This window comes from Motacilla alba, chromosome 9 (assembly GCF_015832195.1).
Source record: "Motacilla alba alba isolate MOTALB_02 chromosome 9, Motacilla_alba_V1.0_pri, whole genome shotgun sequence".
In the NCBI taxonomy this organism is placed as follows: Eukaryota; Metazoa; Chordata; class Aves; order Passeriformes; family Motacillidae; genus Motacilla; species Motacilla alba.
Genome location: NC_052024.1, coordinates 24949446 through 24977001, shown reverse-complemented (window position 1 = coordinate 24977001; position 27556 = coordinate 24949446). Strand labels below are relative to the sequence as shown.

Here is a 27556-nt window from a genome sequence, read left to right as displayed (position 1 = left end):
CATAATGGTGGGCAAAGCTGTCACTGTCAACTTGTGTCTTTGTAGGGAGGTTGTGGGGTGGAAAGTTCTGATTTTCTATTTCACTACTTTGCTGTTTTACTACTTTTAGAGTGAGTCAGGTCTCACGTAAAAAAAAGCTCTTGGAAAAGAGAGGAATTCAATATTTGTTTTATTTCCTTTTAATACTCACAAACAAGTTGTTTCCTCTCATAGATCTAAGTGAACTGTATTAAAAGAGAATTTAGGTTTTTGAAGAGCGAGCACCTGTAAGACAGCCCTGCAGCCCAGCCCCGAGGCTGATGCTCTCATCTCTGGAGCTTTGATTCTGCCTCACACATGCTGAACTTGGGGGAAAAGTGCTTCTGCAATGAGATCATGATAGGCCGGTCCTCCCTCTGAATGTTCCTGTTTGTTTCATCAGCTCAGTTGGCTCCCACACATGGAAAGTTTTTCATTTCCCACCAGCTATGTGGCTGAACACTTGAAGTGAGAGCGTTTGAGTCTTCAGGTCACACACACACAGTATGTGCAGAGGTGGCGTTTCCTGCAGCTCAGCCTGCGCACCAAGGCAGTGACACTGCCGAAATGTCCTACGACATCAAACTGCCAGGAGCAGAAACCACAGGATGGTGTAGGGTGGAAAACACCTCCAAGATCATCGAGTCCCAGCTGTGCCCGATCCCCACCTTGCCACCCAGCCCAGAGCACTGAGTGCCACATGCAGTCATTCCTTGGACACCTCCGGGGCTGGGGGCTCCGTCGCCTCCCTGGGCAACCCCTGCCAATGCCTGGCCACCCTTCCTGTAAAGAAACTCTTCCTGGGAATGCTGCTTCCTACAGAAAGTCTGCATCTGTGGAACAATGCTACTCGTCTTTCCTTGTTGCCGTTGGGCTGGGGTTTTGTGTCTTCCTGCTGGGATGGGCCCAGGAGCCGAGCTGCCCGCGGGAGGAGCGGAGCGCTGCCGTGTCTGCGCAGCTCTGCTTTGGGACAGGACCTGGCAGGTGTCAGAGCCATGTGAAAATAAACAGTCAAAGGGAGTTCTGACTGCAGAGCAGTGCTCGGCATGTTTTGTGGTTATTTAACTTCAGAAAAACAAATCCTGCTGCCTGTGTTTGCCACTGGTCCGTGTGCACTGACCTGCTCTGTTCACAGCGTGGCCAGGGCAGGTGGATCTGCACCTCTGAGTTCCTGCATGCCCACGAGCTCTGCGAGGCCTCGCAGACACTGAGAAACTCCTTCTGCTGTTTGTGTGTTCTTTCTGCTCCTCTGCTGTCCTTGTCACCTTGTTCAGAAGCTTTTCTGAGCGTTTTTCTCCTCAGCGTGTGACTGACAGAGTTGAGCTTTTCAAGACTTTTGCATCCAACATTCGCCCTGCAGCCACATTTCTGAGCACACAGAGGCTCTCACCTGGTCCGCTCTGTGTGAGTATTTGTTCTAACAAGGAGTTGCATTTTTAGAAGTAAAGCCTATGCAGAGGCTTTACCAGAGAGAGGCTGGGGAGCTCCTGAGAGCGAGCAATGTTTCCTGGTAGCTGTAATTATATTTGCACTGCACTGGTGCGGACAGAGCAGAGAGATACTGTCTTTATTTGCACACTGCCTTACAGTAGGTCTTTTGTTCTGTCATTTTGCTGTCATTTTGTTTCATGTGGCAAGTGAGCAAGGCCAAACCTCTGGGGTAGAAGGTAGCAGGGCTGCAGAGTGTGTAGTTACAGCAGCACCGCCTGTTAGAGATGCTTAAATGAGTGCACACATCCATCAGGCAGCTTCGTCTTTGTGAAATATTGATCTGCAGTATCAATGTTAAGAGGCCTGGAAAGCACTTAGTGCAGGAAATGATTCCTGAGCTGTATGAGAAAAAAACCTGTGACTGATATAGGGCCTGTTGGGCCTCTGTCCTGCCTTCCCCTCCTGAGCAGTGCAGCGCAGGGCTGAGAAAGGGATTCGGCGTTGGTGTGGGCCGAAACGTGCAGTTTTGGTTGGTGCTTCCATGCGCAATGTTAATGATTATTGGATCATGTCGTGGGCGTGCCAGGGGTGGGGCTGGACACTGACCCGAGGGCACAGAGGCTGGACCCTGCACTGCCTCCTTACTCGTGGGGATGGCTGAGCCACACATGAGAAACTCAGCAAACGGTGCTCGTGCTCTGCGTGCTCCTCTGTGCCAGCGCTCTGCTGGCTTCCTGCCCCCAGCTGGGATGTCCTCTGCTCCTCCTTGGTTTTCCACGGAGCTGTTCAGTGCCTCAGGGCCGGGTTTGGTTTGGTTTGGTTTTTTTAAGGAAATGTGGCAAGTGTGTCCCAGAGGCACAGTGGCAGTGGTGCTGCATGTGAGGTCCCAGTGCTGCTCCAGCCCTTCCCTCGTTCCCGGGTGTTTCCTGCAGGGACTGCAGGGGTGTTTATTTGGTTAGGAAGCTTTTACTGGGCCTCATCTCACACTTGCAAGGTAAAACAAACCTGATGTGTCAGCCTTTGTTTGCCCGACACTTTCCCTTTCCTACTCTTGCTTGCTTCAATTTGTTCTTTGTTAAAGACTTTTAACTCTCTGTTTGCCTTCTCATGTTGAATATATCAACATTTTTTGGTATTTTTTGGTATCATTTTTTTTTGTCCCTGAAGTCTGGATTACTTAGATTGATCCTCCCTGTATGAATTTTTGAACTATAAACTTTAAGGTTTTTTTGTTTCTTTTCTGCTGTACCCTTTGTTATTTATATCCTTTTCTTCCCTCATTTGCCTAAGCAGTAAAAAACTATTACTCAAGCTTGTCATCAGTTGGCCATGGTTTGGTGGCTTTCTTTATCTAGCTTCTAATTACTTCAAATTTGTCTTTTCTCTTGCCTCTCTGCATGATGTAGTAAAATCTTGGGTTTGTGTTTTTCTAGTCCCTTTACCCAGTGCTCTTATCCCCTCATCAGTGAATCAGTGACGGGCAGACCATATTTCAACAGTAATGGGTACTTTCGTTGCCATCAGGGAAATCTGATCTTCCTTTCAGCTTTCCTCCCCACTCCTGAGGCTTCTGCAAAGTGCCTCTGTGACTGAAAACCAGCTGGCTTGAGAGCCACCAGACCCATGGTGGTTCCATCACCAGCACTGTGTTCTCCGGGGGCTGTTGCTGGTGTTTTCTTGTCCACCCCAAGCCGAGCAGTTGGGGTGTTCTCTGTGCTGAGGAGGAGCTGGGATATGGGTTAAGGGGTCACAGTTCTCCTGGGGGAGCCTGTGCAGGGCCCTGCTGTGTGTGTGCAGGGTTTGGTGCAGCAGGACAGCCTCCCCTGGCCAGGGCAGTGCCCAGGGCAGTGTGTCTGTGCCAGCCCTGCTTGTGCAGGGCCCTGCTGTGTGTGTGCAGGCTTTGGTGCAGCAGGACAGCCTCCCCTGGCCAGGGCAGTGCCCAGGGCAGTGTGTCCATCCCTTCCCTGCCTGTGCAGGGCCCTGCTGTGTGTGTGCAGGGTTTGGTGCAGCAGGACAGCCAGGGCAGCCTCCCCTGGCCAGGGCAGTGCCCAGGGCAGTGTGTCCATCCCTTCCCTGCCTGTGCAGGGCCCTGCTGTGTGTGTGCAGGGTTTGGTGCAGCAGGGCAGCCAGGACAGCCTCCCCTGGCCAGTGCAGTGCCCAGGGCAGTGTGTCCATCCCTTCCCTGCCTGTGCAGGGTCCTGCTGTGTGTGTGCAGGGTTTGGTGCAGCAGGACAGTCAGGACAGCCTCCCCTGGCCAGGGCAGTGTGTCCATCCCTTCCCTGCCTGTGCAGGGTCCTGCTGTGTGTGTGCAGGGTTTGGTGCAGCAGGACAGCCTCCCCTGGCCAGGGCAGTGCCCAGGGCAGTGTGTCCATCCCTTCCCTGCCTGTGCGGGGCCCTGCAGTGTGTGTGCAGGGTTTGGTGCAGCAGGGCAGCCTCCCCTGGCCAGGGCAGTGCCCAGGGCAGTGTGTCTGTGCCAGCCCTGCTGCTGGAGCGCCGCTCCCCTCCCGTCCATCCCGGTGTTCCGGCGCTCCGCTCCCCTCCGCCCCGCTCACATGCTCGCTTTTTTTGTCCAGAAGTGACTAAGCTTCCTGTTATTCCACTCTGTCAGTTTTTCCCCAATCCTGCTGTCGTGTTGGGCAATATTTACTTGCCAGCAGCTTCCGCTGCCGCTGTCCCACTCCGCTCTGTCCTGTTCCTATTTGCCTCTTAATTTGTCATTTGTGGCCCTCAGGGATGTTCACTTTCCCTCCGTTGGACCTATTCCCACTACAGCCAGGATTTATAAAGAGCCGTGGACCCCAGGAGAGCGTTACCTGGATGCTGCAGGAAGGCACTGTGGACTGTTTGATGTGTGGAGGGAGAGCTGCCCTTTGGTTCACGATGAGAGCACACCCGGCGTGGCTGCAGCCAGGGCGGCAGGGCAGCACTGTCCTGAGCTATCCCTGCCTGATGGGTGTGTTCTGGGTACAGAGGAACTGTTCCTGCCTCGCTGGAAGCCACAGGCACACTTTGATTTAGCAGGGCTTTCCTTCGGATGATGGGAGGTGGAAGGAGCTGCTCAGGAGAGGGTTTTCCCCCTGGAGCTCCAAGGGCAGCCTGGAGGCGTTGGCCGATTCCGTGGGGAGGTGGAGGGTGATTCCCTGCGTGCTGGGCACGGCTGGCAGGGTGGGCAGCGGCTGAAGGTGTCTCTCATGGACCTGTCCCAGCCCCTCTGCCCCGAGGCAGGGTGGTCAGGCCGGGTGGGGATGTCCCCAGTCCAGCACCCTGCAGGGCTCGTGCACCTGGCCCCACCACGTGCCTCCGCTGGGACCAGCACAGCAAACAGCCGTGGCCACCCAGGACTCCTGGTGTAAAAATAATACCTCAGGAGGAATAAACAAGCTATTTTTGTGTGTTAGGGGTGGCCATGCAGAGCTGACTCAGGGCCTTGCCTTGTGCTGCCACCCAGGGCTATTTCGGACAGCATTTAGAGCAGCTTGAGGCGCTTCCCTTGGTGCTGGGAGGGTGGGATGGGGCCAGTGGGGCTGGCAGGTGTCCGTGTCCCGAGAGGGGCTGCTGGCTGCCGGGCAGTGCTGCTGTGTCACAGAGCAGGGGACATCCCAGTGCCAGGTCCTCAGGTCCCCAGGAGCATGGCCGGGTCCTGCTGGAGCTGCTGCTGGCTCAGGTGGGGCTGGTGCCCAGGTACAATTAATGACATGGAACTGCAGCAGGCGGGGAGGGAAGCGTTACCCACAAGCAAACAGGGACAGAGCTCGTAGGAAATGAACAGTGCCTGGCAGAGATTGGGTGTGAAAGCTGACACATAAATGTCACAGCATGAAAAGTAGTTTCTCATAGGTAGAATTAAACCGCTCGTGACCCCGAGGCTGCAGCAGGGCTGGGTACACCGGAAAGAGCATCTCTCTTTTGTTTTACTCTTTTATGGCACTTAATCACTACAACAAGTACCAATTTTGTTTTACTTTGCGCGTGCTGAGTTCTGTCAATTGCCAAGTTCCAGGGTGACGTACCCGTCAGGCTCCATGGGTTTATGGTTGTGACACGTGCAGAAACAAGGGCCAAAGCTAGCAATTCTACTCATGTGGTAATGATGGTATGGTAGAGAGTAAAGGAGAGGAGCTGTGTTTGGTCTGTCTTGCACATTTAAGGAAAGATGCAAGGCTAGTTTTCTGTCAGCCTAATCTTTATCTTTTAATGATAGTTCTTTGATTTTCACTTCAAACCAAACAGTGTGAGCTACTAAAAAAAATATAAAAATTCAAAGTTACCAGGGGTACTTAATTGCTATCCAGCAGAAGGAAAGAGGAAAGGTTTGGGGTCGGAGGGGGCCTTGGGGTGGGGTGTGGTGGTCCCTGGCAGGGGCACACAGCAGTGCCCTTTGAGGGGGGAACCTGGCAGTGCCCCAGGGGGATGTGGTGGTGCCCTGGGGTGGGCACCACGGTGCTGGGGGCTGTTGCTGATCTGGGGGTGCCTTTGGGCACGAGGCTCGTGCGTTGCCCTCATAGGAGAATGTGGCTGGGTTCATTAATTCCTCCTGAAGTGCTGATTAAGGGTCTTCTTTCTGCCTCTGGTCCTGGTCCTCACCTGCATTGACTGATTTTAAAGGGGTGTTTTGTAGGAAATCAATGTCTTGTCAAAAGTTCCCTCTTGTGGAAAACAGGTGGAATTTTTTCTTAGAAGTTGTTAAAGATTCCTTGGTTTTGTTTTGGTTGGCTTTGTTTTAGTTTTGTTTTTTTGTTTGTTTTTTTTTTTCCAAAAGAGAAATTCTTCAACTTTGTTTAGTTCCTAAAATTCTTGTTGGACAGTGGCAGTGCTCTCTGCCTTACTCAAGTGCATTTGTGGGTTTGTCCTTTCAGTCACAGTGGGATTCTGGCTACAAGAGGTGTCCACTGGCCTGATGTGTCCTGTTGCTGGAAGCTCTGAGTGGTTTTCCTTCCATTCCTGTGTGAACTTCTCTCATTCTTTGGGTTTGCAAGGCAGGGCAGCACTGGCTGGCTCCCCACACGCCTCCAGTCAGTGGCACTGTGGTGGTGACAGCCATGAACCTTCACTGTCAAACCTATGGGTCACCCCCTGCTGCTCTAAGGGGTTCAATGTCCACCTTTTACCTGCTGTGACTGACTTCAGTGGTCCCTCAGCCCCTCAGAAACTGATCTCCAAGCCTCGTGTTTGGTGGTGCAGTGGCATCAGACTAAGCTGCTCTGGAGCTCCAGTGCCTGAGCGTGCCGTGCACCCTGCCTCCTCCAGCAGCCTGTCCTGGGTGCCAAGTGTGCTAAATTGGCCTCTCTCTTGTTTTATTACTGAGTACTCTGAATGGCCCTAATTTGTTTATCGTGTAAGCAAGCTGTACAGAAAAGCCAGAAGTGTCACATTTTTGGTTGCCAGAGGCAGCACTTGGTGTCAGCTGCCAAAGGCAGCCTGTCTGTGGCTGTGGCACCCACACAAGGGTCCCTGCTGCTCTGAAAGGCTGTGTGCTCTGTAATGCCCAAGAGGCTCTATCCCAGTCCTGACAGCTCTCCCCACTACCTCCATAGCCACCCCGGGTTATTTTGGCGGTGCTGGAGGTGTGTGGTAATCAAGTGGAAAGGTTTGGATGTCATCGAGCAGTATGATTCCATCTGAGGCAGTTTATTGTGTTGTAGAATGTCTCTTGCACGTGTGCAGTCAGGGACCTGGAGCTGTTTGCGTTCCTGAAAATCAGGCCACTCTTCCGTGCTGCTTTCAGGGATTTCACAGGATGCCCTGCAGCCCCTGGGTTTCCCAGCAGAGGAACGTGCTGGGTTGGTTTTGTCAGGTGCCAGCCAGCCCTTACCGAGCCAGCAGAGCGCGCGGCTCCGCGGAGGCTTCGGCGTGGTGTTGCTGAAGGAGAGTCAAGATCATTTCTCATGCTGCTAATTCAAACTTGTGATCCTTTGTGCACTCTGGGGGGAAGTTCCTCACGCTGAGAAAGCGGCTGTTGGCTTTTCCAGGTGCCAGCAGCCACTGCTCCCCCGTGCCATGAGCCTGCTCTGTACCTGTGCGCAGGTACCTGTGCCACTGCTGTCCACCTGGCGAGGGTTCACTGTCTGCTTGCCACAGGCTCAGAGTGGCATCTCGGAGCAGAGCTCAGGGGATTAATCTGAAATCATATCTCCAGGCTTTGGCATTGATCCCCAGAACAGTTCCCATTTGAGGCTGACCTTGGTTTCAGAAAAATGTTTTATTTACCTGTAAGGACAGGTCCAGGCAAATTTCTTCTATCAGCAGAAATTCTTCTCTGTGAGGGTGGTGAGTCTGGTGCGACCCTGGCACAGGGTGCCCAGGGCAGCTGGGGCTGCCTCTGCATCCCTGGCAGTGCCCAAGGCCAGGCTGGACAGGGCTTAGAGCTGCCTGGGATAGTGGAAGATGTCCCTACCCGTGGCAGGAGGATTGGAACTGGGTGATCTTTAAGGTCACTTTCAACCCTGACAAGTCTGTGACTCTGTGATGCTTTGAAATTTCACATTTAGAGCTTTTCCTCTCAGAGTGCTTTGTTTCACCTGTGCCCAGTCGTAAACTCAAATCCTATTTCGAAATGAAGTTTAATAAACTTCCCAAATTTCAGTCAGATTTCATCATTTAACTTCACTTGAATAAAATAATATTTTAATAATTACTTTCCCCACTAATGTTGGGGAATTAATTATTTTTCAGTCAATAATGTATCTGCCGGACAAATGTGTTCTAATAATGTTTAAATTGTGTTGAAAACAGCATGTCAAGGTACTGTACTTGCTAAAAATAAGGGAGAAATACAACTAAAAGAATGACAAGAAAATCAGGAAAGGTATAATTCTTCTATAAACTGTCAATAAAAGCCCCAAACATGTGGATGTGCTGGCATTTCAGATTCGATTCCAGCAGTGATTTCCGGTGTCTGGGGTTGGGGCTGCAGTTCTCAGCAGTGCTTTTAGAGCAGCCTCTGTGCCGTGAAATGCAGACACCAACGCCGGCAGGCAGTGACCTTCAGGCGGGAGGAGGCGGCTGGTGCGCGGCATGGCGCGGTTTATTCTGGTGTTACTCACCAAAATTCCTCACCTGAGTACTCACCTGAGCCGGGAGCACTGCTGTCCTCATGTCCCCTGGGCCCCAGCCTCCGCAGCCGGGCTGTGCACAGCTCCTGGAGCTCCCTGTGCCCCCCGCTCGGGCAGAGCCCTGCCGGGCAGGTGGGCAGCTCCAGGAGAGGTTGAACACCACCACTGTGAGCGTACCCTGGTGAACGTCCTGCCTCTTGTGAGGGGCGATAGGGGTTGGTTCTCTTTCCCCCTCTCCCCCCTAGTCCTTGCTTTGGAGCCTGTGCGCCCCTAGCCCGTGTACACATCTGGAGGGGCGGCTCTGTCCCTGCAAACATCCAGCTGCAGCTGGGGGATGCAGGTCCCATCTCTTGGGCCATGTGTCTCATCCGATGGGGCAGGGGGATGCCAGGCTAGGGGTATGCTGTGGGCATCTCTGGGAGCTAAAGGCAGCTGGCAGGGGTGCCCAGCTGGGTCCCTGTGCGGAGGATGCCCGTGATGGGCTCAGTCCCGAGCTCTGTGCAGAGGGATCAGCACAGTGGTGGGGCCTCACCCCTCTCCTGCTGCTTATTTGCTTTGTCTGTTCAGGGCAAATTTCCGGTGTAGTGCTCTGTGTCGTGCCTGTCGAGTCACTGTCAGGGGATTACAGCTGTGAGCAGGATTTGGATGACAGCAATCCCAGTACCTGCTCAGCATCCCACTGTTGTGGCCACTCGCAGCCGGGCACCGCGGCAATCTGCACCGATAAACAGATTAAATCTGCCGTGTGCTGTACTCGATCCAGACATAAAGTCATACTCATTCTCCTCTTAAACCGTGGGTCATTGCACGCCTGAGCGAGCATCATATGGATTAGCAGAGATTGCTCTAAAAGGATTTGGCAGCACTGGGAGTTGGAGGAGCAGCTGGAGCTCTGGCTGGGAAGGGCTCGTGGTGCCCAGTGGTGCTGTGACCCCCGTGCTGCCCCTCGGGGGGACAAAGCCCCTCGGGCTGGGGGAGGCTGCTCCTTCTGCACCCCCCTGGAAAAGCGTAATTCCCTGTGTCCCTGTCCCTGTAATTCCTGGGGCAGGTGGAGGGCTGCTTGGGAGGAAATGAAGAGTTGCTCAAACTCAGGCTGCAGAGTTTGTGTGTCCTGGGAGTGTCAATAAAAATTCAGATGGATTGATATGTGGGTGGTGTCTGTACAGACATGGGCATATATAAACATTTGTAGTAATACCGAGATCAACCACACATTGTATTGAATATTTATATAAATGTTAAAAACATACAAATTTAAAAATACATAAATATAAATAAAATTTGTAGATGAATTTATGTAAGTACTTACATGTCCATACGTGGTTGATGCATTTGCTAATGCTGTTATGAAATGAGAACTGGGGTCACTTGGGGGTATCCCAGCAGCCACCCAGGTCAGGGTGGCTGGGTGCTCAGTTGACATCGCTGTGGGTGCAAAGAAAAGTGGCACAGGTGTGAATATCCCCATCCTCATGCCCCTGTTGTGGCACTGGGGATCATTCTGTGCTTCCTCGGGGCTGAGGAGGAGGAGGCACCCACAGACAGCAGGAGCAGCAGGGAGGGTTTTGCTGCTGAGCTGGTGTCTTTCCTTCTGTTTGGTGCTGGCAGTCTGCTTGCTCTGTTTGCTTTTTTCTTTCTTTTTTTAAACCCTGTTGTATTTCATGGCAGTAGGACAGCTCCCGTAGGAGTGCTATTAGCTGTGCAAGCCAAATGATCCATTAGAGGGCTTCAGGCTTTTATGTACAAGAATCACACACAAAGACGTCATTAAGTGGTCACTTTGGTGTGTTTTCACATGAAAGGATTCACTTTTAAAAGTGTCTGCAGAGTGCTGCCATCAGTATCCCTGTGCCACAGCAGCAGCAGCCCTGGGGGAGCTGAGGGGGCTTCACAGGGGCGATGCCCTCCCCTCCTTGCCCCGGAGACGGGTGGGTGTTTGCCCCCAGCTGGCACTCTGAGTTGTTTGGGAGCGTCCAAACCCACCGCCCCTCCGTGGGGGCTGTTGGGCTGTGAGCTGGGGGAGCTGCAGGGTCCGGAGGGTGAGCGCTGCCCCCAGCTCTGGGTATGGCCCTGAGCCAGCAGCTGGGTACGGTGTGGGACCAGCTCTGGGCACAGCATCAGACAGGGGCAGAACTGGGTGCAGACCCCTCCAGCAGGTGTTGGGCTTGTCTGCAAACAGGCTGTGCGTCAGCCTCGTGTAGAGGCTCAGTGATTGCAGCCCTGCCTCTGCCTGGCCCCAGAGGGGGCAGTCACTGACTCGTGGGGCTGCAGGCTGCGTGCTCCAGGCCCTGTGATATATTGAAAAGGTTTCTCTGAACGTGGCAGGCAGCCTCAACACAAAGCTCCTGCAAGCAGTTTATTTTTAAAAAGGAAACCGTAGCTTGCGTGGAGTTAAAATGTTTTCCTGTAAAAGCCGTGGGCATCGGGGTAAATAGCTTTACCATTTACAGGCAATAGCTGGTGGGACGTAGCAGCCATCCTCCTGCTCGCTTCAAACGCGCCGGCTCACAGGGATTTGTCCTCCCTGACAGAGGGAGGTGTTTGTTTTGGAGCAGGAGCGCTCCGTGTGTTCCAGCTGCACTGTTGAGCCGTGGCTGCTGCTGCTGCAGCTTTGGCATCCGCAGCCCGGGGGAGGCAGCCCCAGGCAGAGCCCCTGGCTGGGGGAGCACCGCAGCTCCAGCAGCAGCAGTGGGTGCCACAGCACCCTCAGAACACCCACAAGTGTTCCAGTGACTGAAAACCCTGTCAGTCGTTAATAATTGTTCCATAGGGATGGGGTGGTGCGTGTTCACATGGGGCAGGTGGGATGTGCAGCACTCACCGGAGTCTCTGTTGGCCACAAGGAGATTTTTCTTTGGTCCTTAGGAGGTAGCCTGTTAAATGTTGTAGGGTTGTAGGTCTGACCATGAATAGCCACTTCAAATTGCAGAATCACAGACTCAGCGAGTAAAGGAGCTTGCAGTCTCAGAAGGGAATTCCAAGAAAGCTTTTCCATTATTAAATATACAATCTGGATTTTCTGGAAGGAGATTATTATCAGAGAGCAAAAGTTGCACTTGTATTCCTAACATACAGTGTGGGATGTTAAAAGCAGGGTGTGCTGTGCTTCCCAGACAATTTGTGTTGTGGGGAAGAGCCTGGTGGTGCCCGCACAGAAATGGGCACGCTCCTGTTCACCTGCGTGCAGGTCTGAAAAACCCAGGTGTACTGTCATGATGCAGCACACCTGCCAGAGGGTCCAAGTCTTCTAGGAATACCCTGGATTTTCAGAATGTAGAATTTGGGAGTGATTTTTCCAAGGCATGATTGGTCATTTTCTTTTGTCCGAGTTTGCACGTTTTCCACAATTCTGTAAGTGTTCACACCAAGTGCCTTGTGCTTTGTGGGGAGTAAAGCCCCCAGAAAGTGCAGCTGGGGATGCTCCCGCCCTGTGGGAAGGTGTCTGGGGACAGGTTCAAGTTCCTGCTCCCCTGAAGGCAAGGTGAAAAACCCTCCCAATCCGAGTCCTGATCAGCAGACCGTGCTGAGCCCTGTGCTGCACCCGAGGAGGTGTCACAGGAGGCTGAGCACAGCAAGGTCAGGCACATCCTGCTCCCATCCGGAGCGCATGGCAGTTCTTCATTTTTGACAATGAAAGTGAACTGTCCAGAGTAGGGAATAAATCTATGTATTAAACACCAAAAAAAGAAATGGAGAGGCAGCATGAGATTAAAAGACTCACTGCTGCAAGGAGAGCAAAGCAAATGTGCGCTTGCTGCCGTGCCTCCAGTAAGAGTGAGAAGTTTGTGTGGCAGCTGCTGCAGGCACGGCGCTGTCGGCTGCTCAGAGGGGCTGACTGAGCTCAGTGGGCACTGCCTGACCCTGCTGAGCCCAGGCTGGGGCAAACAGCACGGGAGAGTGGCTGGGACACCGAGGGACCCAGCTGGCCCTCTGCCCTCAGCCCGCTGGCCTTGAGGGCCTCTGCTGAGGAGCATTTGTGCTGAGTTTTAGTCCGGCAGGATTGGGTTAATCCCCCCCTGTGCTGGTGTGGCCCGTCAGGACACCGCAGCATCCCCTGCCACCTCTGAGTTTACTCATTTATAATATTCCTTTTGTAATGAAGAGTTCACAGAGATGAAAATCTGCCTTGACCTCTGTCGATGCAGCTAGCAGGATCCAGTGACAGGGTAACTGGGAGCTGCTCGCTGCAGGGGCAAGGGCTGAGTGCTGCCCGTGTTCTGGTTTGCAGCCTGCCTCCAGCTCCTGGCCGCTCTGTGGACCATTTGTAAAGGTCCATGGAATAAAAGTGGGACAAGAAACCCTGCTCCCAGACAGACAAGTCTGTATTTCTTCTGGGAAATTCGCTAAGATCTGTAAATTAAAAGAGATTGAAGGTTAAAGGTGCCCTGAGCTCCAGAGCTACATGCAAACAAGGAGTATGTGAGTGTTTTGATAGCAGCTGGTGGTAGTGAAGCATAAGCACAGTCTACCTGGGGCTGTGGTATATTCTGGTAGTCTTTAACTCTGAGTAAATTGCTTTCCTTAAAGACCATCTCCTAGGTGGGTAGAAATGCTGGTCTCAGTGGGGAAGCAGCGAGGCTCCTTGTTTCCTGGGAGCCAGAGGACATTGCATTAGATCACAGGAATGATTTTTTATGGCTTTAAAGCATTTGAGTGTATGAGGTACATTAAGTGGTTGGGGTGTACTGCCGGGCTTTGGTTCTCATCCAGAGAGTTGTGGAACAGCCTAAACCCCAGCACTGAAATGAGGACATTGAGGTTCATCTGGGTTTCAGAATCAGGTTGGTTAGCTGCTCCTCTGATTCCAGCGACACATGTTGCAGTTCCGTGTTACCCATTTAGCAGTAATTTGCTCTGACTTTTACATTGTGCTCGTGTAAGGTCTCATTTTCCAGGTATCTCGTAAGTGTGTCTGCTTGTGTTTGCTTTAGCCCATGGCATAAGGAACAAAGATGCAGCTGCTAATCCTGCTGTGTCCATTCTCTTCTTCAGGGTCGATGTTCAAGGGAAAACTGCAAATATCTGCACCCACCACCACACTTGAAAACGCAGCTGGAGATCAATGGCCGCAATAACCTGATCCAGCAGAAGAACATGGCCATGCTGGCCCAGCAGATGCAGCTGGCCAATGCCATGATGCCCGGAGCCCCGCTGCAGCCCGTGGTACGTGCCCTCCAGGGGTCCCTCAGGAGCTGGGGCTCAGTGCAGGCAGCAGGGCAAATCCCACAAAGGTCGGGAATGGGAGAGGAATCAACTGCACTGCCCCTCTGAAATCATTGAAATGCCCCTCTGTATGTCTGTGTGTTGCTTAATTCTGCCTTGCCTGCAGTAACATTTTTAATTATTTCAGTAATCCTGGGTTAATTTATCTTTCTCAACTTTATTCTCAGAGTTTGGTAAGCGAGTGATCTGTGTCAGATTTTCGTTTCCTTTGCAATGTTGTGTGCTCTAGGAAACTCCTGGCTTTGAGAAGATGCCCACTGGGTGTTTTCCCTTCACTCAAGGGAGCTGTCCCAGAGAATTGCTTGCTGGAATTGAGCTTTAGTTTAGGGGGAGTTAGACTCAGCCTGACCATGGCCAGTGCATCAGTCAGTGTGAGCCCATCCAGCAGCAGAGAGTGGGGTGGCTCTGTGCCCTGGCCCAGCAGTGGCCGTGTGCTGGTGGGGCTGTAGGACAGGGGGCTGTCCCCACTTAGACTGTGCAGCACAGCACAGTGTCCCTGTGAGCTGCAGAGCAATGCCAGCTGGCTCTGATAACATGCTGCTCTTCTGCAGTGCTCAGAAGGCTGCAGGGTATTTGTATTGCTAGAAAATAAGCTCAGTAGAAAATAAATGGGGTAGTCTTATTTGCTGTACAGCAGGCACACAGGTGTCTGTTTGAGTGTATTGGGCTGAAATCAAACACCAGCATCTCTTAAGTTACACACTAACAGACTGGTTCTACTTTGAAGTTCATTATTACACAGCTGATAACCCAGTAATGAAAAGTGCAGTTAATTAATAGTGTATTTAAGAGTAATATTTAATTTCCTGTAGTATTTCCCAGGTTGTTTTTCATTCACATGGATGAAGAATCATAAGCATTACAGAAATTATACCCATTTACACAACTCTCATTCTGTTTTCTCCAGTAATCCCTGCATGTTTTTGTTCATTATTTCCAATGTCTCTTGCTTCCAAACAATTCAGTCATTTCCTCGGGAATACAGAAACATGTGCTGTTCTCTGCTGTCTGCCTTAAATTGATATGAAACAGAGAAAGAGTTGTGTTATATCTGTACTTGTTTTTCCCTCTAAAAATTAGTTGGGGAAAAGAACCCAAATGCCTTGAGTAACTGCCTTATTCAGATAGTGAAAGACAAACACTCCTGGCTGAATTTTATTTGGCAGTTACACTGCATTTGGGGGCAGGAGAGTTACTTAATCCTTGCCGCAGTGTAGCAGCTCTGTGTTGGGTTTTCACAGCATTATTTGGGCTCTACACCCAATTATCTTCACACCCACAAGGGCACTTGACTCTTTTTTGAAAACATGAAAACAAACAAAACAAAATCGTATTTGCACGTGCTCTTTCTTCTACTGGTTTAAAGTTTTAGCCTAACTAAAGCATCTCCCTGGTGCAGTGAGTGTCTGAGAGTCTGCATGGCCAGCCTGTTGGATTCTGGAAAACAGGAGGGTTGTGGCTGTGAAACCTCAGGAGTTCCTGAGCCAGCTCTGGCTGCACCAGGGTCAGAAAAGCTTTGCCTGTGCCTGAAGTCTGGTGTGGTTGATGCTTTGTCAGGGCTCTCAGGTGCCTCTTCACCAAGAGCCAGAGTTGTACTGGTGTGGCCATGTGCCCCTGGTAGCCCCAGACTCTCTGTGGCCCCGCAGAGCATCTGTCATTCATTATGGCATTGCTGGAGCGTGGATGCACTGTGAGTTTGCTGCAGGAGCTGCCACGTGCTGTGAGTGTGCAGGGAAGCTGGAGGAGGAGAACCAGCAGAGGCTGGTGGGGATTCCTGTCCTGTGCTCTTGCTCACGTGCAACAACTGCACGGGAGTTCCCCTGACCCGCAAACACAACAAATGCTCCTTTGCAGTTAGCAGCAGAAGCTCACCTCGTTCAGCTGCAGGGGATGGCCAGAGAGTGTAGAGTTTTCCCCGGGGGGTTTTGAGCCGGTCTGATAAGCTCTCAACACCCCAACACTACACCCCAGAATAGCTCAGCATTCATTGGGAGGCATAAAAGGAGCAGGAGGCTGATGTGACAGCGTCAGGAACAAAAAAGGTTTAATAAAGGCAAAATAACAAACTCAAAGCGATCCAGGTGCCACAAGCTTGTGCTCCTGGTAAAGACACCTCACAAAAGTGATTTGGTTTCTTTGTTCTGTGCTTTTCTACTCAATGGCCCAGGCGGGACCTTTTGGCTCATGGCCAATTAGCTGTCCCCAAACTTGAGGTGAAGCCCCCAAGGTCCTATCAGTGACATCTCTACCTGATCACCGGGAGAAACTTCTGGGCTCTTTCCTTTTTTGGGGACAGAGGAAGGTTCTGTCCCTCTGTCCATAGGGGGCACATTCCTACAAAAGAGTTGTTTTGGGGACAGCATGGCAAGCTGCTGCACAGCAGATGTTAAGTGTCTGTTTCCCTGTGTCCGATTGCAGCCAATGTTTTCCGTTGCACCGAGCTTAGCCACCAACGCGTCAGCCGCCTTCAACCCCTACCTGGGGCCCGTCTCCCCAGGCCTGGTCCCCGCTGAGATCCTGCCCACGGCCCCGATGCTGGTGACAGGAAACCCCGGCGTGCCGGTCCCTGCCGCCGCCGCCGCCGCTGCACAGAAGCTGATGAGGACAGACAGGCTGGAGGTAGGAGCTGGGTGGTGTAACTTACTCTCACAAGTGCTGTCATTTATTGTGTCTTCTAGGTAGGAAATACTTTCCTTGTGAAAGCAAATAATGCGGGTTTCACTTGGGCTGGCAGTGTGGTATCTTTGTGAGGGTAAGAATGAGGAGTGACTGGTGATTGTACAGTAGGTTCAGGCTGCCACGCTGCTTCTGACCCTCCCTTGCAGAAGGAGATGGGAATATTTAGGACTGCTCATGGCAGCAGCAAGGGTGCCACGAAGCCGTTAGCGTGTGCCCAGAAGGCGTTGGCACGGTGGGGGCACAGCCCCTGAGCCCCAGGGAGAGGCGCAGAGTTGCAGCTGCTGGGTGCAGATGACTCGGCCTCTCTGGCTCGGGGCAGACGGTGCCCACGCTCCCCCGCTGGCCTCCCGCACCTGCCTTATCACCCTCGCTACAACCCTGACAAGTGTCGGTGCTCTCGAGCTGCTGCTCTCCCTTGCTCCGAATCTTTCTTATCTGAAAGGCCTGACAGTGTTTTCGGCACCTTATCGGTGCTGCGGCAGCGTGGGCGGGCAGCCAGGGACGTGCTGCCGGCTGCCGTGAGCTTGGGGCACAGCCCGTGGGCACAGCCTGACAGCACAGCCTGGGAGCACAGCCTGAGAGCACAGCCTGAGAGTGTGGAGCACAGCCTGAGAGCACAGCCTGAGAGTGTGGAGCACAGCCTGACAGCACAGCCTGAGAGCATGGAGCACAGCCTGAGAGCACAGCCTGAGAGCATGGAGCACAGCCTGAGAGCATGGAGCACAGCCTGGAAGCACAGCCTGAGAGCACAGCCTGGAAACACAGCCTGAGAGCATGGAGCACAGCCTGAGAGCATGGAGCACAGCCTGAGAGCACAGCCTGAGAGCATGGAGCACAGCCTGAAAGCACAGCCTGAGAGCACAGCCTGAGAGCATGGAGCACAGCCTGAGAGCATGGAGCACAGCCTGAGAGAACAGCCTGACAGCACAGCCTGACAGCACAGCCTGAGAGCATGGAGCACAGCCTGACAGCACAGCCTGAGAGCATGGAGCACAGCCTGAGAGCACAGCCTGAGAGCATGGAGCACAGCCTGAGAGCACAGCCTGAGAGCACAGCCTGGGAGCACAGCCTGGAAGCACAGCCTGAGAGCATGGAGCACAGCCTGAGAGCATGGAGCACAGCCTGACAGCACAGCCTGAGAGCATGGAGCACAGCCTGAGTGCATGGAGCACAGCCTGGAAGCACAGCCTGAGAGCACAGCCTGAGAGCACAGCCTGAGAGCACAGCCTGAGAGCATGGATCACAGCCTAAGAGCATGGAGCACAGCCTGAGAGCATGGATCACAGCCTGAGAGCATGGAGCACAGCCTGAGAACATGGATCACAGCCTGAGAGCATGGAGCACAGCCTGAGAACATGGATCACAGCCTGAGAGCATGGAGCACAGCCTGGAAGCACAGCCTGAGAGCACAGCCTGAGAGCGTGGAGCACATCCTGAGAACATAGAGCCCAGCCTGTGGGCACAGCCTGGGAGCAGGTGCTTGGCAGCCCTGGCTGTGCTTAAAAGGCAGCGAGGCGGGAGGCTGAGCAGCCAGGCTGCCCTGCTGTCACCCTGGTGTGTGCTGGACACGCTGGGGTGAGGGCTCAAGGCTGCTGTCTCCTGCACAGCTGCTGCTGGTCTCCCTTCTGGCAAGGGGTCTGCTCACTGAGCTCAGGGAGCACGCTGGGAGGAGAAGGATCTGTTTTATGCAGCCTGCTGTATTTGTAACTCTGTTCTTTCTGCCTGTGCATCTGCACTAACAGGGATTAACTCCTTCCCAGGGAAATGAATTCCTTTTCCATAGCTGCATCCCTGACTGACGAGCTGCTGCTCAGAAGGGGCGAGCTGGGAGCAGTGTGGAGGGTCATCTGGCAGCCAGCATTTCCCGCTGCTGCTGTCACTATTCTCAGAGCTCACATCACCACAGGTCACCCTCCTATGGGATCACATCACTTCCCTTTTTAGAGATGTTTTCCCCAAGGGCAGCGTTCCCCAGAGCACGCTCAGGTTGCAGGGGAGGCGGCCGTGCCCAGCTCTGCGCTGGCACACAGGTGGCTGGTTGGAATCACCCAGGGATGTTTTTCCCTTGAGCACTCTGTTTAAAGATGGACACCTGCCAGAGGTGGATTAAAACCAAAATGCAATTAGGTAAATTCATAAATAAATCATCATGGATTTGGAAATGAGTATGGAGAGGAGGATGCCTATGGTGGGAACCCTTTGGGTTGTGCTGCCAAGATCAGCTGCTTTTGATTGTGCTTCCAGCCCTGCAGTGCCCATGGATGGTCAGCGTGGGACATGAGGGCTCAAAAGCGTCTAAGCAGGATGTACCCATTGTCCCCAAGCACCCAGGGAAGCAGGGGCACCCCTTTGTGTGCCCCTCCAGGGCAGCCCTGGTGCTGGCCACAGGCTGTGACCGCTGTGCTCAGGGAGCTGATGTCATCTGGGGCCTCAGCGTGCAGGATCTGTCCCTCTGGATGCTGCATTCTCTTGATACTGCTGTTCAGAGAAGGGGTGCACTGCTGAGCCAAACTCCTCTGCATGAGAGGGAGATGCTAGAGTGGCACTCTCAGGGTCACAGTACTGTTTTTCCCTTCTGCAAATTCAGTTTAAACAGTGAAACATGTAGGTGAGAACATAATTTGCAAATGCTTTCCAGTACAGTGGTCATCTGATCTGGAGTATCCAAATTTGGTATCCAAACACTAAACAAGCACGTAATTTTTATGAACAGCAAAATATTTGCATGTACTTTATAGGCTACAGAAATGCAGAATGGATTTTGGAGATTCTGCATGACCTGGCTATCACCTCCCAGAGGAGGCAGCAGTGTCTACCTGCTCTTCCAGGGAGCTGCAGCTGGGGCACTGCCATTTGTTATGGCGTGATCAGAGCTTTATAAGGCTCCACTCGCTCTCCCTTGGAATGAACTGTCCTGGAGAAAAATAACCACAATGATGTTAGCATCTAATCTTGGAGTATGATTGGTTCTGCTTAGAATTTTAAATATTTATTTTCAAGGGTGATATACTCTGGCAGGAATTAAGTCAGCACACGTTCTGGCGTACAGACCCAGGCTGTTCCCAGGCTGAAAGCTCTCAGTAAGCACACCTGGGGTTTTCAGGGATGCAGGCAGACAGCACAGCTCTGTCGGGCAGCATTGTGTCTCTGAATTAATGTGAATCTTGGTAAAGTGAGGTCGGTGACTGATACTAGCAGTGGGATTGCTTTCATCTGGATTTCATACTGACAGCATGCAGGTGTTGGGTGTCCAGTGCTTTCAGCCACTCCTGTAAGGAATCTGCATCTCAGGATGGAAATGTCATGGCTTCAGGCTTTTCCACAGCTTTCCTCACACTCCTCCCCTGCAGGAAATGTCTTGAACAAAGTGTAGTTCTTCAGTGAACTGGAAAAGAATCAAGAAGGACAGGGAAGTGAGAGAAAAAGGAATTGCCTAACACTTTATCAAAAACAGCTGTTTCTGTTGGAATGCCATCATTTTCTATTAGAAGTGTTCTAAAATCAGGAATGGCCACAGCCGAGCTGCTGTTTCTTGCTTGGTTCTTACGTGCCATGTTTTGTCAGAAAGAAGCAACTTAGAAGTTCTTGGAGCTGGTCAGCTCTGGGTGATCAGGACTGTTGTGCTGGCTGGCAGGTGTCGCTGCAGGGCACTGGACCAGGGAAGGGATCTGGCTGCAGGATTACCTGGCAGGCCAGCAGTTCTTTTGCAGCCCAGGAATTTGCCTGAGCTGTTTCTGGCGTGCTGCAGAATCTGTTTGTGAGCCCTGAGCCCTCACGGGATGAGCAGGGGCCTGGGGCTGGGCCTGGCTCACGTGGCTCAGGTGCCAATACACACCTGGAGCCTGTCACCGCGTGAAAAAAGCCTGTGAACAGGGCCTGCAGGAATGGCCCTGGACAACGTTTCCACACCCGACCTGGTCCTGGTCCTGCAGGAGGCCAGGTCATACCCATGGAGGATTTGCAGGTGGCACTGGCAGTGGCACGAGGGTTAGACAGCAGCCAGAGGACTGGTGTGAAGGGAAACCAAGCCACCACCAAATCTGGGTTGTTGCAGGATCAGAGCCAAGGTCCTTGAGGAAATACTTACAATCCAAGCTCTCAGGCACCCACCTTGAACAGGAAATTCCATCTACTAAAGGGTTTTATTTTGTCCCTTTGTGTCCTATGGCCTTTGGAAATCTGGAATGCGGAGTGTGTTTTGTTGGCAGTTTGGGGAGAACTGACCATGACAGGAGCCCACGTCAGTCTGCCAGACACAGGGCTGGCACACAGGGGGCCGCTGCTTGTCCCACTGGTGACACAGTCCATGTCTGTGGTGCTGGGGTGGCTGGGGCCTGGGCTCTGGGTGGGCTCGGGGCTGGCTGGAGCCCGCGGGGACGCTGCAGAGCTGTCACCCAAGCAGCTGCAGTGTCTGAGCCCTCCAGCTCCATCTGGCTGCTGCCGTGTGACAGCGAGAGCAGTGGCCTCTCCAGCTGTGGCCGCTGCTATTCCCCACCTCCCAGGGTGATGGCTGGGCAGCACAGGGGCTGTGCCACCACCGTGGGCTCAGGGCAGGCGCCTGGATCGTGGGGACACATGGACACAGAGTGCCCACCCGGTGGGGCTCCCTGGGGCTGGCCACACACCGTCCACTCACCTTAATGAGCACAGGGAGCACAGCCAGGTGACAGCAGGGCATGGCCGAGCACCTTGGGGTGCTGGGGTGGTGCCCAAGAGCAGCCACGGCACATTTCAGGAGACAGAAACAGCCCCCGGGCAGCTAAGTGGGAGCCAGAATGACACCTGCTGTGTGCTTGGCTCTGGTCACGGCGGGGTTTCATGCTCCTTGACATCAGAAGTGGCTCTGGGGAAGCCAGTGTCTGCTGCCAGGTCCCTGAGCCCTCCATCCCACTGCAGTGCACCGCCTGGGCCAGGCCCCTTCCTCATGGTGCTCTCGCAGGCTTTCGGAAAGCTTGTCTCTGCTCCGAGCCGTGCCTGCAACACCCATCACCAAAAGTAAGTGTCTTCCTTTTGCTGGTGTCACAGGTATGTCGAGAGTACCAGCGTGGGAACTGCAACAGGGGAGAGAATGACTGCCGGTTCGCTCACCCCGCCGACAGCGCCATGATCGACACCAACGACAACACCGTCACCGTCTGCATGGATTACATCAAAGGGAGGTGCTCCCGGGAAAAGTGCAAATATTTTCACCCTCCTGCACACCTGCAAGCCAAGATCAAGGCTGCCCAGTACCAGGTTAACCAAGCTGCAGCTGCCCAAGCAGCAGCGACCGCAGCTGCCATGGTGAGTGTGGGAGCGCTGGTGGATGTAGACGTGCACTGATTGAGGAGAGGCAATGGTGGACGTGTGTTTGTCCTTGCTGAGGAGGGTGCGTGTGCTTGGGGACCCCGGTCACTACACGGTGCAATGAGCTTTCTCAGCATGTGGTGCCAGATCTGCTGTGAAGTAGTTCCGGAGCATTGAGGTGTTTGACTAATTTTGCCTGCCGGTGTCCGGAGTTCCTGCGTGTGCCTCTGTGCGTGCATACGCGTGTGCGTGTCTGTACGCGTGGGCTCCTCGTGTCTCTGGTTGGCTGTACCTCTGTGTGCGGGCAGACGCGTCTCTGTCCAGCTGCACAGCTAGATAAATCCACGTTCAGTTTCTGTAAGTCCGTGTTTGTAGAGGTGTACTTCGAAGTGGACTGACCACGTTCCTGCTGTCCCCGTCCCGTGTCCCCGAGGGCTGGCGGTGGCTGTCCCTAGCTGCAGCAGCCAGGCGCGGGCCCCGTGAGGAGCTGGTGTGCTGGCGAGGCGAGGGCAGCACCGGGGGGCTGTGGTGGCAGAGGGTCCCGCTGTGCTGAGCCCGTGGGTGTGGGAGCGGAGCGCAGTGGGGGCGGCAGGGCCGGCGGGGCGAGGCGGCCGCGGGTCCGGCCGCGCGTGGCCGTGAGCCCCGCTGCCCGCCCGGCGCGGCCCCGCTGGGGCCGGGGGCGGCCGTGGGCACCGCCGCTGCCCCGCTGCCCTGCCCGTCGGCCCGTGCATGCCTAGTCTTGTTACCGTTGTACACGGCATCCGGTGATTTGTTTTTATTTGTTTTTTCTCACCTCCCCAAATGCACTGCTGCCCCCATGACGCACCTCTGCTTGCTGTTTATGTTAATGCGCTTGACCCCACTGGCCATTGCCATCATGTGCTCGCTGCCTGCTAATTAAGACTCAGTCGGCTGTCAAATCACTGAAGCGACCCCTCGAGGCAACCTTTGACCTGGTACTATGACCTTTCACCTTTTAGCTTGGCATGTAGCTGTATCGTAGAGTCAAGTTTGGGGTTAATGTGTAGAAATGGAACATCCCGGTTTCCCTCCCCTCGTCCCCGGCAAAGGGCGTGCGGGCGGCCGGGCCAGGCTGGGTGCCCTCCCTGCAGCCCCTGCCGCCCCCGCGCCCCGCCGGCCCCTTCCCGTCCCCTCCCCTGTCCCCTGTCCCCTGTCCCTGTCCCTGTCCCCTCCCGGGTGCCGGCGCAGGGGCGTTGGCATGGCTTGGTGGCGCGGAGGCGGCCGGGGCCGGCATGCGGCGCGCTCTGCATGCCCGGGCAGCGCTGGGGCCCGGGGACTGGGGTGTCACCACGGCCCTGCCATCCACTCCGACGGTGACTATTAACATGGCTTCTACGTGTGATCCTCATGGAGCTAGCAGTGCTGCTTCCCCGAGAGCCTCGCTCCTGGCCCACCCGAGCTTTCCCTGGCGTGGTACTGATGCCGGTGCCCACAGCGGCTGTCCCGCCGGTCCCTGTGCCGCTGTAGTGGTAGGCAAATAGTGCTCCCTGGAAAGCTGTTCCCTCGCCTTTTATTTGGTAGTTCAGTCTGCTATGCCGCTTGCTTGCTCATGGAGAAACATGGTGCTGCCTGGTTGTTTTGCCTTCTACTGATTTTTCTTTTTTTCCTTTTTCTCTCTCCTTTTCTCCTCCCTCCCTCCCATCCTCCTCCACACCCCACCCCACCCGCCCCCTCCCTTTTGTTTTTTTCTTTTTGTTACTGGACTTTATTTTTATACCCATCCACCATTCAGGGAATTCCTCAAGCTGTACTTCCCCCCTTACCAAAGAGGCCTGCGCTTGAAAAAACCAATGGTGCCACCGCAGTCTTTAACACTGGTATCTTCCAATACCAGCAAGCTCTTGCCAACATGCAGTTACAGCAGCATACAGCCTTTCTCCCACCAGGTAAGTGCATCGCTGGCACCTTCTCAGGGGTGGGAGCGGGGGGATTTTTGGGAAAAGCACACTAGGAGGCAGCTGGTGCGAACGCGGTGTGTGCTGGAGGCTGCTGGTGCCAGGCACAGGCAGCCCCTCCAGCCAGGGCACAGCAGTGCCCCGTGCCCCTGGGCAGAGGAGGGGCTGCCTGTGGGAACGCTGGCTTCTCTCTGCTCCTCGCAGAAGCTGGGTGGGTGTTTTCCAGTCTAACACAAAATCAGCGTTGTGCTCTCTCACCCCAAATCAGAATTTGAAATCTCCTCTCTCCTTCCTCTTTCCCTGGATTAACTGCTCTTCCTTCCACATCCCTCAGCTGTTGTGCTTGTTTCCCTGTGAGACCCCTTGGCCTTGGCAGCGGTGGCCCTGAGTCACTCGCACGAAGGGGTTTTTAATGAGGTTTTAATGGGGTGCAGTGATCCCAGGCAGCACAGGCAGTCTCACAGGTGGAGAAACACACACCTACACAAGAAGTCTCAGTTTGAGCCTGCACCACTGATGCCTCAGGGCTGGTCTTGGACTGGGGAAAGCCAAGTGCTTGTTCTCAGCCAGGAGCCCTGGTGTAATTGGTGTTGATGCCTGTACTATGTCCCGAGCAGAAATCCTTTTGCAGGACTAGTGATGGGACTAGTTTATGTTGGAGTATGTGCGTTGGTTCTGCTGATGGCACTGCATGAGAAATGATCTCCAGTATGTCCTGGGAGCTTCTGCCCTTAGTTACACAGCTGAGGTAGTTTGTTACACCTGAACCCACACTGAAGCAGCACATCATTCCAGGAGTGTGCAGAGCTGATGGATCTGTACTCAAAAATGGGAAAGAGTCCGTGAGGACAGCCCTTCATAATGCAGACTGGGAAGGGGAAGAAATGCAGTTAATCAGTCCCTACTCAAAAATGTAAAGGATTTTATCCTGAACATCTTTGGCAAGTATGTTTCCAGGAGATCAGTACAGTGCCCTTTACTATTCTGTCTTGATCTGGCACACAACCAACTTGTGTACTTAAATGGCACAAAAATCAGTTTCTTGATTAGTGCATTTTAATAATGCAAAAATGCATTGCAGCCACTGAAACGGATCAGTAAATGTTGCAAAGCTTACTGGAGTCAATAGCAAGATGGGTTGGGTAAGCTGCAGGTCAGATCCCTAGCCCACATATTAAAATCCATATAAAATGCATCTGCAGTCAGAGACTCGTGGAACCACTGAATGCTTTGGCTTGGGAAGGGCTTAAAGACCACCTCACTGCAAACCCCCTGCCATGGGGGACACTTCCAATAGACCAGGTTGCTCAGGGCCCCATCCAGACAGACTCAGAATCCTTCCTGTGAATGTTGAACAACTCACAGATCTCTTTTGGCACAGCACAACCAGTGGAGTCTGTGAACTGCAATTTTCCAGCTTCCATGAAAGCAGCAAGGGGCTGGATGGTTTCTGGAAACGCTGGAGCTGCCTTTGTGCTTCCCCTTGGAGCTCAGGAGCTGGGGTTGTGGTTTTTGTGTGCCAGACCCCATTTGCACCTCATCATAGACTGGGGTCTTTCCCATTGGCTCTCGACACACCTTACCTCAGCTCTTCCTCCAGCAGATCCACAGTGAAACCTCCAGGAGCTTGGCAGTGGTTCTTGAGGCTTCATTAGACCTTTCCCGACCACTGAAGTTTAGTTTTAGTGTATGTCACACAAGAAAAGTAAGGAGTTTTTAGCCCGAGCTATTATGAATTCTCTCTTTGTATTTTTCAGATAGCTGCAGTTTGAGCTTTCCAGTAGTCCAGTACTTTCCAAAAAGTTTGAAAAATGTCTTTGGCACCTTGCCCTTTTTAGCTTTTCCCGCTTCAAATGAACCAGGATCAGTTCCTGTTTGGGCACAGTCACCTGGACACAGAGTTTCTCCAGCTGTCCCTGCGAAGCCACGGAGAGCGCAGAGCGTGGGTGCCCCCGCTGCACGCCATGGAGCAGGGCCAGGGCAGCTCAGTGGGATCTGAATTAAAGTGACATTTTTCAGGTTCAGACAGCCAAGGTGTAAGTGCTCATTTGTGTTCCTAGTTGCTCCAGGCAGAGTGTGCAGGAGGGCTGAGGGCAGGACGCCTGCAGAGCCTACACAGGGTGGGTGTGCCCAGGGTTGGTTCTCTGTGGGCGATCTGGGCAGGACCCTCCTCTCTGCAGGGCACTTCACTCCTCATGTTCTCCCACTGATATTCCAGAAAACCTCAGATACCTCTTCTGAACTGTAAGGCGTTGTTCTGGCTGGCTGTGTGCCAGGGATGTGAAGCACATCCAGGGAGCATCCACGCCTGGGGGTGGACACTGCACTCCAGCACGCCTTGAGTGATTAGATGTTCTTCAGACATTCATATCACCTCTCTCAACTAAAGCTCCCTCTGTGCACAGCTCCCCTCTTGAGGTGTCCCCGAAACCGCGGCTGCTGGAAGCTGTCCCCAGACTGAGAGGGGACTTCAGGGGTGTTGCAAGGAAGAACCAGGAGCATTTGTGCTGTTGAGATAAGGGCAGTTAGTCTGCCGAGTCAGGAGGCTCTGCATGCCTGGGTTTGGTCCCTGGATCCTGGCTGCCAGCTGGGGACGCCCTCCTGTGGGTGACCCTCCTGCTGGGAGCGTGCAGAGCTCCAGGCCCTCAGAGCTTCACCTGCTCCATGTCCTGCAGCAGCTGGGGCTGGCTGCAGGGCTCCTGGGGGCAGCTCCTGTCTGCCTGGGCCCGTCCTGTGCCTCAGCTCCCCGTCTCCTCAGGAGTGCAGCTGTTCTGCCCAGGTGGTGTCCCCCAGGTGACCAGGTCAGGTTGGCAGGATGCTCCCAGCAGCTGATGCCATGGTGCAGCTGCAAGGGGCAGGATTGCAGCTGGCAGCTGAACCCCGGAGCCAGTGAGGAAAGGCTGCAGCTCCCTCTGCGTCGTGTTAGCCCATTGTGTGTTTGTTCAGTTACTGCAGCGTCAGCACCAGAGACTCCCTTGCTCCTCCCTGGGACTCAGTGCCCAGAGGCTTTCCTAAAAGGGCTTTCCTTCCTGGGGCTGCTGGGCCTCTGCAAAACCACTGCTCTCCCCCAAAACTTTGGGGAGGGAAAGGTCACACGCCACTGCTCACCTCCACAGGGGTGCTTGTGCTGGCTGGAGTGTTGTTTTTAATTAGACGTTAGTAGATTGGGCAGAAGAAATAGACTGAGGGGACTAATACAAGGGAGAAAAGAGAAAAAAAATTAAAACACCAGTAAACCTAGAATATTTCTAGAAATAGCTTTATTGTGTTGCAGAAATAATCTGGTTATGAAGTTATGGTCAGTTAAGTCAGAAGAACATCCTCAAATTAAAGTTCTGCCTTGTGCCGAACAGCCAGGGAGCATTGAAGGTGAACATTCATTATTCATGCATTCTCATTAGTCAGTCAAAGCTTCTGAAGTCAAGCTGAATATTAGGATCATAGCAAAAATTATTTTTATTGCTGGTAAGAGGGTCATAAAGCATAATATCTGTGTTTGGGCGTTATGCCACCCCAGCAGGCATTCTACATTCTGCCTCATGTTCATTTGCTTTAATTCCCTTTCAAAAACTGTATGCACTGGTCATAATGTTAATGATGATCATTCAGACTGAAATTTGGAGCTTTTCACTGAAAAGTGTTACAGGGACTTGTCAGAGCAGTTATAATACCCAGCCCATGTGCAGCAGGTGGACACACTTGTGCATGGAGTGATGCAGCACTGCAGGGTGCACAGCCCAGAGCAGGGGCCACTTCTGCAGAGCCACAGCCCAGAGCTTCTTCTCTGCAACCCCCTGACGCCACTGAGAGCCCACAGGAGGGACCAAGACAGCAGCTCTGCTTACTGTTTGTACTTTTTAGCCAAGTTCTGCTCCATTTTTTGATCTTGTACATGATCCCCTTGGCTTCAGCCGTGATTTGTGCCAGGGGAGGTCAGGAGAGGTGCCCTTC

General features: G+C 53.4%; 1 protein-coding gene across 21 annotated transcripts in view; it reads left to right on the top strand.

Moving 5' to 3' along the window:
* MBNL1 (muscleblind like splicing regulator 1) overlaps positions 1 to 27556 on the top strand; it is a 67386-nt gene that overhangs the window by 30514 nt on the left and 9316 nt on the right. For 16 of the 21 annotated variants that reach the window (XR_005257937.1, XR_005257932.1, XR_005257936.1 and 13 more), the window contains 5 exons: positions 13494 to 13664; positions 16143 to 16343; positions 21429 to 21686; positions 22592 to 22645; positions 23443 to 23596. Coding sequence is in view for 8 of the 21 variants with exons in the window: in XM_038145350.1 (XP_038001278.1) it covers positions 13494 to 13664; positions 16143 to 16343; positions 21429 to 21686; positions 22592 to 22645; positions 23443 to 23596 (838 nt within the window). In the remaining 13 variants the exon portion in view is untranslated. The remainder of the gene's footprint in view (positions 1 to 13493; positions 13665 to 16142; positions 16344 to 21428; positions 21687 to 22591; positions 22646 to 23442; positions 23597 to 27556) is intronic. The other 5 variants (XR_005257934.1, XR_005257935.1, XM_038145354.1 and 2 more) reach the window with 1 other exon arrangement.